Source organism: Dipodomys ordii, unplaced genomic scaffold, assembly GCF_000151885.1.
Source record: "Dipodomys ordii isolate 6190 unplaced genomic scaffold, Dord_2.0 Scaffold4, whole genome shotgun sequence".
NCBI classification, from domain to species: Eukaryota; Metazoa; Chordata; class Mammalia; order Rodentia; family Heteromyidae; genus Dipodomys; species Dipodomys ordii.
The window spans coordinates 37,297,652-37,309,901 of record NW_012267220.1 but is presented as its reverse complement, the minus strand read 5'-3'; the positions used below and the strand labels follow the sequence as shown (position 1 = coordinate 37,309,901).

Below are 12,250 nucleotides of genomic sequence, written 5' to 3'. Positions count from 1 at the left end.
CGCTGTCCCTCAGCTCTTCAGCTCAAGGCTAGCACTCTACCATTTGAGCCACAGTGCCACCTACGGCTTTTTTCTTTTTGCTTATGTGGTGCTGAGGAATCGAACCCAGGGCCTCAGGCATGCAAGTCAAGCGCTCTACCACTAAGCCACCTTCCCAACCCCCCTTATACCATATTCTTAACGTTAAATAACATTTACCAAGTTAAAAAAATTAAGATCTTAATGAATAGTCTTTTACCTGAATGTTTCTTCTTGAAGCTGCTCTAATTGAGTTTGGAGCTGCAAGTGTCTTCTTCCTGCTGGACTATTGGGATCTTCTATAGAATCAGATTGATTGAGTCTTTCCATTAATATCTGATTCTCTGCTAACAAACTACTCTTCTCCTCTTGCAATGCTGCAACCTGATAGAATATGAGAAAACAGCAGTTATTTCCTCTAATTACCCTGGTATCAGCTCAAGTTCTCACGAGTTAACATAATTAAAGACTATTTTCAAGGGCGTTCAATCAATCTCTACTTAAAATATTTACATTAGAATATTGCACATGTAGAACAATATAAAAAAGTAAGAATTCATTCTTTTTATTGATTAATTATTTTACTTATTTTGAGATGAAATTTTACTATGTAACCCAGGCACCTCAAACTCCTAGGCCCATTCTATCTTCCTGCCTCAGTCTCCCAAGTAGGCAAGGACTCCCAAGGACTACATCTGGTTTTATTCCATATTTGAAAAGATACTTCATCAAAGAATATATTTAAGAATACAGAAAGATTATTATCATTAGTCACCAAGGAAATGGAAACTTAAATCAGTGTTATTATATTGTCACAACAATGGATAAAATTCAAACTGACTATACCAAGTATTGTCAAAGGTAAGTACAAACTTAAGTCTCTGATAAGAATATAAAATATCTCAAAACTTTGGAAAAAAGCTTAGCAATTTCTTAGTATACTAGACATATGACTACAAAGTAAATCTGAAAGCCATTAATTTCCTAGGTATTCACGCAAAAGAAATAAAAGCATATGCCTACACATCTTACACAGATTTTTAGCAGCTTCACTTGTAATAGGGAAACACTGGAAATGATTCAGATCTATCAACTGGTGAATAAATGTCAACTGCAGTATGTGCATTCTAAAAGAATACCATTTGGCATTGAAGAAAATCACCTATTGAGTGACAGCATGATGAATTTCAAAATAAAGAAAGACACTAAACCAAAAATAGAGCAAATGTACTGTGTTCTTATTTATTTAGTTGTTCCTGGGCTTCACCTCAGGGCCTGGGCATTCAGCCTCTTGAATAGGATTACAGGCATGTGCCACTAGTGCCCGGTTGTGATTCCTTATTATTATTATTTTTTTTAAATTTTTTTTGGCTAGACTTGGGGCAGAACTCAGGGCCTGAGCACTGTCACTGAGCTTCTTTTTTCTCAAGGCTAGCACTCTACCACTTGAGCCACAGTGCCATTTCTGGCTTTTCTGTTTATGTGGTGCTGAGGAATCGAACCTAGGGCTTCATGCATGCTAGGCAAGCACTCTACCACTAAGCCACATTCCCAGCCCCTGTATGATTCCTTTGTATTTTTGTGCTGGTCCTGGGGCTTAAACTCAGGGACCAGGCATTGTTCTTGCGTTTCTTTTGCTTAAGACTAGTGTTCTAGCACTTGAGCCATAGCTCCACTTGAGGTTTTTGTTGTTTTATAGTTTGTTGGTGATAAGAGTCTCTTAGACTTTCCTGCCTGGGGCTAGTTTTGAACTCTGATCCACAGATCTCAGTCTCCTGAATAGCTAGGATTACAGATTTTAGCAACCAGCAACTGCTTGTATGATTCTTCTGATATGCTTCTATAAAACAAAAAGTTAACCCATAGTGACAGAATATATAGACCTGAGGACTGGTGTGGGGATTATAAAAACGAAAAGGGAACTTTTAGACTGATGGCTTAATTATCTTGATTGGCAATGGCTTCACATCATTATTGTAAATCAAAATGCATTAAAATTATGCATGTTAAATTTAAGTTAATCCTAGCTACTCAGGAGGCTGAGATCTGAGGATCATACTTCGAAGCTGGCCTGGGCAGGGAAGTCCATGAGACTCTTACCTCCAATTAACCACCAAAAAAAGCTGGCAATGAAGCTTGCCTCAAATGGTAGAGTACCAGCCTAGAGTGAAAAACACTCAAGGAACAGGCTGGGAATGTGGCTTACTGGTAGAGTACATGCATGAAGCCCTAGGTTCAATTCCTCAGTAGCACATAAACAGAAAAAGCCAGAAGTGGCACTGTGGCTCAAGTTGTAGAGCACTAGTCTTGAGCATAAAGAAGTTCAGAGATAGTGCTCAGGCCCTGAGTTCAAGTTCCAAGTCTGGCAAACCCCCCCCCAAACAAAAACCCCCCAAAAGTCACAAAAAACTCCAACCCCCCTCCCCCCACAAAACCCTAAAGGACAGTGTCCAGACCCTGAGGAGTTCAAGTACTGCTGTTCACATGCACACATGCATACAAATACATACACACACACACACACACACACACACACACACACACACACACACAAGTAATTTACTATATATCAATTATGTCTCACAAAGGTAAAAAAAAAGTTTTTATACCTCCTTTCTTTTTAGCCACTTTCTCTTGAACATGTTCTATTCAAGCTATGGCCCTCCCATTCTACTACTCTCAGGGCTTTTAAAGACCTCCATATCACCAAGATCTACAACATTTGATAAACTGATTGTTTCTGCTGAACTATTTGTCTTATGTTTTATTTTCCTCAGCTAATTCCTCTCCATTTACTTGCTACTGAAATGTCTACATATAGAATGGCTTCCAGTTTTGTGGTTGTAAACAATCTATTTTCTAACATCTCAAAATTCCCAGTTCTAGTCAAGAACCATAAACTGACTAACATTTCCACTTGCATGTCTTAGTAGGAATCTCAAATCTAGTCTTCCCAGATGGACATTTTAAAAAAATCCTTTTATAAACTGACATATAATAGTACGTATTTCTGGGATAGCATGATTGATATGTGTATTCTACCTTAAAAAAACTACCTCCTATTTCTTCCTAACAAACTCCTTTATTTTTCAAGTAAATTCTAGACAAAAGATCTCACTTTTTATTTAACATTAAGATATTTTTACAACCTTACCTGTTCTATTAAATTTTTAATTTTGACAGTTCCAGACTTGGACTACTAACTCCCTATTTTTACTTCCCATGTATCTGGGATTACAGATACATTTCCCTAGCTTGTTTGTTGAGATGTGTATCACTCACTATGTTTTTGCTCCAATTTGCCCTGATTTGTAGTTCTCCCCATCTCCACCTCTTGAGTAGCTGGGATTATAGGCATGAGCTACTGAACCTGACATTCTATGCCTTTATTTCATAGAACAATATCTTCACTGAGGTATTAAACCAATTGGAAATAAAAACCTCAAGTTTCTCCAAATTTCTTTACTATCTGCATAGCTAATTTTCTGTTTACTTGTATCCATTCCCTCTATGCTACAGGTTTTCCCTACAGTTAAGATCAGTTAGGCCAGGTGCTGTGCTGATGGTGGCTCACGCCTGTAATCCTAACTATTCAGGAGGCTGAGATCTGAGAATAGTAGTTCAAAGTCAGTCCAGGCAGGAAAGTCTGATGCTCCTATCTCCAATTAGCAATCAGAAAACCAGAAGTGGCTCTGTGGCACAAAGTGGCAGAGTGCTAACCTTGAGCAAAAGCACTCAGGGACAGTGCCCAGGTCTTGAGTTCAAACTCCAGTGCAGACAAAAAAAAAAAAAAAGCCAGGTGCCAGTGGTTCACACCTGTAATCCTAGCTACTAAGGAGGCTGAGATCTGAGGATCGCGATTCAAAGCTAGCCCAGGCAGGAAAGTCCGAGAGACTCTGATCTCCAATAAACCACCAGAAAACTAGAAGTGGCGCTGTGGCTTAAGTGGTAGAGCACTAGCCTTGCGCTGAAGAGCTAAGGTACAGCACCCAGGCCCAGGCCCAGAGTTCAAGCTCCAGGATTGACAAAAAATAAAAAAAAAATTAATAGCAAGGCTTCTCCTAGCATTGCATTACATCTTGGCTTAAGGATATCCCATGAACCATGACACTGACATTTATGTAGTCAATCATGGGTAGCAATTGAAGGCTTGGACTATTTTCTACCTCTAGTTACTACAACCTCAATTTACCCTTTTTCCTATCTGGATCTCTCTGGAATTCTCCCATCACAGTGTCCCCCTCTTTCCCTGCCACCCCAGCTTGGTCCTTATAGGTGCTATTAGCCACTGAATTCTTTGCCCCTTTTAGTCATTTATTACTTCTTTTACTGCCCTTTGGCTTTCAGAAGTTATTAAAGACTATGTGCTGGAATAGAGTGTTAAACATTACACATTCTGTAAGCTGACTGTTAAACTATCAGTAATTTGAAAGCAGAAGCTGAGAAAACATTTGCAAAACAGTATTTAGCAAATATTAAAAATACGCTTTTTTCCCCCAGCCCTCTGAAATCCCATTTTATAAATACACAACAAAGACTGTGCTAATATTTCTCCTGTCTCATAATTTTTTGTGAGTTTATACCATTTTAACTCATTTATTATTACCTTAATGGGTTTGCATTAAAAGAAAATTAATATCTTTATTCAGCCTACCTCAAACAGAAACTTAGCTGGATTTTTATTTTTTGTCTAATTAAATTATAGCTAAGCTATACCACTTCATAATATATGGTGTATTTAATGTAATATGTGTATTTGATAATATACCTGCATATCCAATTCATGGCATCTCTGAGAAATTTCTTCCTTTGCTGACAAAGCTTCATTTAGCTCCTCTGTAGTTTTCTTCAACTGGTTAGAAACAAATACAAGAAATATTTCAATATGAAACAAGGACAATTTATAGTATACATGTACAACACAAAATTAAGGTATTTTTTTCTCTTTTATTTCTTGTTGGATGGCATAGGAAGAAAGTCAAAAAACCCTCCACTAAGGCTTTTATCTTTTCTGGCCTTTGAACTTGGTTCTTTCTGCAAACCAATTTTCTTGCACAAATTTTTCTTTATCTGGACTATATGTTCCCAGCAATGCAGGTTCTCTTAATAAATGAGAAATTTTGTTTTGATACAACATGTAAGAGAGGTATAGGGTTTCAATTGTTGAATAGTGTATTTCGACACAAAATTTTAAATCATATTTTAATACTAATTTGCATTACATTTAAAGTTTTTTAATTAATATTAACCAACACCCCCTAGTTGTGTGCCATCATTACACAAAATTCTGTTAGCAAATTATGAAAAGTAATTGAAATAAATTTTCATCAAAATGCATACAAGGTAAAAAATTTAAAACTAAACACTAGACAAAGACAAATTATAGCTTGGGTTAAAATTCTATAGCATGCAAAGATCTTACTATAAGACATTTAGAAAACCTGGAAGAACAGGGAGAAATGAGAGAAGACAAAAAACAAAAAACATGGCCAGAGCTGCTCTCCAACTCCAGCACCGCCTCTCGTTGCTGAGCTCCAGCTGAGGGAGAAAGGGGTAGTGAGGCCTCTCTGCCATGGCTCCACCGGTAGCAAAGCACCCAGGAAACAACTGGCAACAAAAGCCATCTGCAAGAGCGGGCCCTCCACTGGAGGGATGAAGAAGCTGCATTGCTACATGCCTGGTACTATGGCGTTCCGTGAAATTAGGTGCTACCAGAAGTCCACGGAACTTCTGATTGCAAGCTCCCTTTCCAGCATCTGGTGTGAGAAATTTTTCAGGGCTTCAAAACAGACCTGCGCTTCCAAGGCGCAGCTATTGGTGCTTTGCAGGAGGCAAGTGAGGCCTCTCTGGTTGGCCTTTTTGAAGATACCAATCTGTGTACTATCTATGACAAACTTGTGACAATTATGCCAAAAGCTATCCAGCTAGCGCACAGCATATGTGGAGAATGTGCTTAAGAACCAACTAAAATGGGAGGCATTTCATCCTCAAAGTCCCCCTCCCTTTTCTTGTTATCAGTAGTTCTGAATGTTAGATTTTTTTCCCCATGGGGTCAAAAGGTACCTAAGTATATGATAGCCAGTGGAAAAATAGGGGACAGAAATCAGGTATTGGTAGTTTTTCCATTTTCATTTATGTGTAAATTTTTAATATAACTGTGGGGATATAATGCATTAATGCAAGTCAAAATGTTTTCAGTGATAAAAGTTTCATTAGTTCAACTTTATAACAACTATAAGTAAACCTGTTAAATTTTTCTGGACAATGCCAGCATTTGGATTTAAAAAAAAAGTAAATTTCTTATTGATGGCAACTAAATGGTGTTTGTAGCATTTTTATCATACAGTAGATTCCATCTGTTCACTCCATTTTTCTGAGTTGTCCTACATGCAAGTACATATTTTTAATGTTGCCTGTCTTCTGTGCTTTCTGTAAGTTTGCTATTAAAATGTTATAAAAAAACCCCACAAAAGTTTCTGTTTGTTCATTTCTGTTCATTCTTTCAAACATGTCCCAGAATAGTGCAAACCTGAAAACCAACAGTGTTCTTAATAGCATTTTTATCAAGTGATAAACTATAAAATAACTTTCCCATTGAAATTATAAAAATACAAACATTCCTTCAGAACATTTAATTTTCTGACAGATTCATCATTACCTCACAGATGAAAAGATACAGGCAACATCTTTAATTGAAGAATAAAATGATTTGAAAGAAAAAATATGTGTATAATAAGCCATAACAGTAAATGCATGCAATTTTCCATAAATTTATTGTGTTTAAGTGTACACAGAGGTATTACTAATGGAAAAAGAAAATAACTAGATAACAAGAATGATAGTAAGTTAAGAGAACTAATGTCATGACATCAATTATAAATGCATATAATTACAGACTTTTATAAACCAAATTATGAGTGTCTATTAACAAAGTAACTTCAAGTTCTTAAATTTTAGGTAAAATTAAAAAATACCAATATAAGCCGGGCGCTGGTGGCTCACACCTGTAATCCTAGCTACTCAGGAGGCTGAGATCTGAGGATCGCAGTTCAAAGCCAGCCCGGGCAGGAGAGACCGTGAGACTCCTATCTCCAGTAAACCACCAGAAAACCGGAAATGGCGCTGTAGCTCAAGTGGTAGAGCGCTCACCTTGAGCTGAAGAGCTGAGGGACAGCGCCCAGGCCGAGTTCAAGCCCCACAACCAACAACAACAACAAAAAAAACCCAATATATTCCAGAGAAACTTTTAACTGAAGCATTGTTCTAACATATATGCAGATTATCCCTTGAAGGCATTTGTGTGAATAAAGGCAATGAAAAATTATATACCTGGCGATCAAGGTCAACATAGGCATCATTTCCAGAAGACACGGGAGATTCTTTACTCATTAGCTGAAAGATTTAAATAACCACAACAAGATAAAAAAGATATTTTATGTAAGATCCATAACAAAATAAACATCCAACCACTATTGAAATAAAAAAAAACTATGTAGAAAACAAAGTAAATACAATGTTTTCTTGTAATTATTTCTTTTGACTCTCCAACTTTCACTCCATTTTAAAGCCTTCATTTAGTTAGAGGTATGTCCAAAATAGGACTGACAAAACTTTCTTTCCATTATCTGTGTATAAGCTATCTAATAGTCAGCTATCTTTGATAACCTATTGCACTCTATTTTGCATTATGACTTTTCCATATAATAAATGATTTAAAAAAATAAAATTAGAGGGATGACTTCTGATGCTCTTTCACTGCAAGCCTAGCTATACAAACATCAAGTATAACTTACTATCACTAAAAAGGCAAGAAAATTAAAAATGAGAGAAGATATTAAAAACCTGCCAAAAGGCAGCATTAAGTGCCTATTTGTTTCTAAGAATACATGTGGACATCAGCCAAATTGCATGGATAATATTTATAAAAGCTTGCTTGTATGTACCCATCCCTCTACTTCCTCATTCCCTCCAATTCTTTGTTTCTTTTATCCTTATACTGTCCAGAGAAAGATACAAAGGGTATGTGAAAGGTTGGAAGGGAGACATTTTAGACTATTTCTAGTTAACAGAATAGTACCCATTATAGAAGACTTAAAAAATAGAACAATTCTACCTAGAAATAACCAGTTTTTAATATTTAATTTTAAAACAGTAAGAATTAGCTATTTACACCAACCACGAGTCTAGTAAAGTTCAAGTCAGAAAGATACATACAGTATTGTATGATAAAGCTGTGATACACTTCATAGACAGAATGCACCTAATTCAGAGGAGGGCAGAAAAAGGGAATGAAGATGTTTTCTTCCATACTTCTTTCTTTTTCCCCACTGTTACATTTGAGTCTTTACCACAACACAGCAGCACTTCTTGATGAAACTCTACATTTGAGTCCTTACCACAACACAGTAGCACTTCTTGATGAAACTCTTAAGTATCCCTTCACACTGTCTCTCTATTCCAGTCATAGCCCATTAGTCCTGGATCTATTCTCCTACTGAGTGCGGAGACTTCAAAATGAACATGGCTGTTTTCACCTACTAATGTTTACTTAAGCTTTCTTCTGCTAACATCATCAACTTTATTATTGGGACTCTCCTCCTCTTTACTTGAGATTTTGTGGTTGGCCCTTTCTTTTTTTTTTAATTTAATTTAATTTTATTTGTGAACATACTGTACAGAGGGGTTACAATTACATGGGCAGGATAATGCATACATTTCTTACCAAGCATTGCAGCCTCCTCCTTTGTTTACCCTTCACATCCCTTCCTAGCCTCCCCCCTCCCCCCCAATCCCAATCCTTCTCCTTCCCCCCCCCCCCGCCCACCCCCCACCCCGCACCGACGTAAAGCTCATTTTGGACATGACAACTTGTACTTCTCATTGTTGCAACAGGTCCACCTGTATCCTTAAACAACTGGTTTTTCCCCATCTCCTCCACAAGTTATACTGACATCAAATATAGTGAAAGCAGAGGTTATACTGTGGGGGAGGGACATACAAAGCAACAAAGAGATAATCTTATAAATGCGTTAGAAACACATGCATGAAAGAAAAAAACATTAAAATACATATCTAAGGGTTCATTTTCCTGACAGCACATTATCTGACCTTTTCTGCTTGACTCATACATATACTAGATATTGCAAATAAGGGAAACCATGGGACCTATGTTTCTTTGGGGTTGGCCCTTTCTTTAATCAATTACATTTTCTATTTAGAATTAGATTTTGTGGCTTATTGCTTTAATAAGCCACAAAATTATTCTCAACTTTGTCTTTCCTCATTATTTCTCAGTGGTTAAAAAAGAAAATCTCAATCCAAGATTAGTCTAACCAAAGGTCAATTCATCTACTTCTTTTTTGGCCATATATACTGACCATTTAAGTACTGAGAGAGCAAAAGAACTGAAACAAACTTAAAACCCCCACAAACTGGTGCTGCTATTAATAAAGTTTCCAATCTCCACTCTCAAAGCTGTTAAAAAAGAACAGCTATTGTGTTCCCAACCAGTAGCTTTTCTTTTCTTTTTTTAAAATCTCATTAGGGACTACTTTAATTCTTTCCTTCTCCTCAAACCTCATCTATTCTCTACATTTTGTATCAGAAAGTCTTGTTACCAGGTAAGAATTTCCATAATATTCAAGCATACAATTAACACTCATGTCCTTTTTCCTTATTACACTACTCAGCTCTTCTTGTATACAAGGTTCATTCTGCTACCTGTGTGCTCAATTCATTCTTTCCCAATCTTCTCTAATACTCTATTCTATTTATTATCAATCCTCTTGCTTATAATTCAATCTCTATCTTCCTTTTGGTTATGGTTTCTACCTATCAGCCTTTAAATAGTTAAGAAAGCTAGGTTGAGCTGGGTGTCAGTGACTCATGTGAGTAAACATAGCTACTCAGGAGGCTGAGATCTGAAGATCAAAGCCAGCTGGGGCAGGAAAGTCCATGAGGATCTTATCTCCAATTAAACATCAAAGAGCCAGAAGTGGAGCTGTGGTTCAAGTAGTAGAGCACCAGCTTTGAGCACAAAAACTAAGGGACAGTGCCAAGGACCAGAGTTCAAGCCCCAGGAGAGGTACCACCAAAAAGAAAAAGGAAAAAAGAAAAAACCTAGTTAGCTCACACCTGTAATCCTAGCTGTTCAGGAGGAAGAGACCAAGAAGACTGAAGTTCAAGACCAGTACAGGCAAAAAATTGAGATTCCACCGCAACCAATAAAATATGGGCACAGTGGTAAATACTAGTCCTTCAAGCTATGTAAGAAGTTCAGAGAGAAATCCTAGCTACTTGGGGAGGCTGAGATAGGAGTTTTGAGATTCAAAGTCAACCCTAGCAAAAAAGTCCATGAGACTCTTATCTTCTTTAAGCTACCAAAAAAGCCGGAGGTAGAGCTGTGAACTGTGGCTCAGGTAGTAGAGTGCTAGCCTTAAACAAAAGAAGCTTAGGGAAAGCACCTAGGCCCTGAGTTCAAGCTCCAGGCCCAACATACACATACACAAAAACCACTACCAACAAGGTGGGAAGGAAGGGATGGTAGGGGAAAAACAAAGGAGGAGGTAACAATGCTCGATAGGATATGTACTTGTTACATTACTCATGTAACTGTAACCCCTCTGTACACTATTTTTACAATAAAAAACATTTCTAAAAAAGGAACAAAGTATTAATAACCTTGAAAACACTATATTAGATGAAAGAGATCGAACACAAGATACCAGAATGTATTATTCCTCTTATAGAAAATATCCAGATTTTAAAAAATATTGAGAGACAGAAAGGGATTACTGGTTGACTTATTAGAGAAGGAAAAAAATGTGGAATGACTGCCTGTTTAATAAATATGAGGTTTTCTTTTTAGGGTGACAAGTTCTGAACTAAACAGTGACGATGCATAAAAAATACTGTCAATCTATTAAATGTCACTAATAGAAAAGTTTATATTATGTATACTTTAATATAACAATCTAATAATAGTAGTAGCATCTGAATAAAGATGAAAAAAGAGAATGTGTCTTAAAAAGGGATTTTATAAGAAATCATTCAATTTCAATAAATTCAATTTCATAAATCTACCCATCTGACCTATCTTCCTATCCCAAGATCCAATGGATCTGCCCACTTTTCTTTGCTCTTGCAGCAACATCATCACTGCATACTTACTAAGGTCTTGTTAGCAGCTCTCCCTCTTTCTAGCCTTGTTTTCCTCTAGCCCGTCCTTCCTATTGCACAGATTTTCTCAAATACAGACTTGAATGTATTCTCTCTTTAGAATCTACTTTCTAAAATTGTAATACTTAACACAACTGCACAATGTCTTAATAATTTTGTTTCCTGTTTCATCTCTTGACTACTCTCCTCACAATATTACTATGGGTACTGATTTTTAATTGAATTCCTCTATGTATTGCTTTCTCTTGCTTCCTGGACTCCAAAACCATTCTGCACTTCTCTTATTTCACCTCACCTCACCTTTCAGAATTTAAATCTTCTCCTTAGAGAAGCTTTACTTAACACCAAAACAGTCTTAAATAATTCTTTTTGGATGTTTTTATATTTTCTTCATCATGGTGCTTTCAACTGCATTTCAACCCTAGTGTCTACTTGTGTCATGGTAACCAATACTAGAATTAATCGGTATCAAACAATTATTTGGTAAATGAATAAAGTATCTATGTAATAGGTATACTTTAAAAATCTAATTGGCATCTATCATACATACAATTGTGTATCTCATTTCATTCAAATTTTCAAATTTGTCCATTCTTTTTTATCATGTTACACATTTTAACATGTTATCAGCTATATAATATTCCATTGGATGGAGTTACAATAATTTAAATACTAGCTTACTAATGGAAACACACCGTTTTTATATATTTCTGCTAACAAAATTAGAAAACAGAAATAGTAAAGAGTATGCAACAATCTAGAATGCTAATATGATAAATGTATTTTTACTCATTTTAATTTTGAGGGGTGTGGTACTGTGTTTTAAACTCAGGGTTTTATGCTCTTGCTTGGCTTTTTCACTCAAAGTTGATGCTCTACCACTTGAGCCACATATCCATTTCTGGCTTTTTGTTGGATAACTGGAGAAAAGAACTCACAGATTTATCTGTCCAGGCTGGCTTCGAAAATCTACCTTCAGATCTCAGCCTCTTGAGTATCTAGGATTACAGGTTTAAACCACCAGCATTCGGCTTAATTTTTAACAGAAATGAAA

At 36.5% G+C, this 12,250-nt stretch overlaps 1 protein-coding gene across 1 annotated transcript in view; it reads right to left on the bottom strand.

Annotated features, from left to right (window-relative positions):
• Hook3 (hook microtubule-tethering protein 3) overlaps window positions 1-12,250 on the bottom strand; it is a 138,870-nt gene that overhangs the window by 60,160 nt on the left and 66,460 nt on the right. The window contains exons 7-9 of the mRNA XM_013024428.1: window positions 7,348-7,410; window positions 4,787-4,870; window positions 239-402 (exon numbers count right to left, since the gene is read on the bottom strand). Of these exons, the coding sequence (XP_012879882.1) occupies window positions 239-402; window positions 4,787-4,870; window positions 7,348-7,410 (311 nt within the window). The remainder of the gene's footprint in view (window positions 1-238; window positions 403-4,786; window positions 4,871-7,347; window positions 7,411-12,250) is intronic.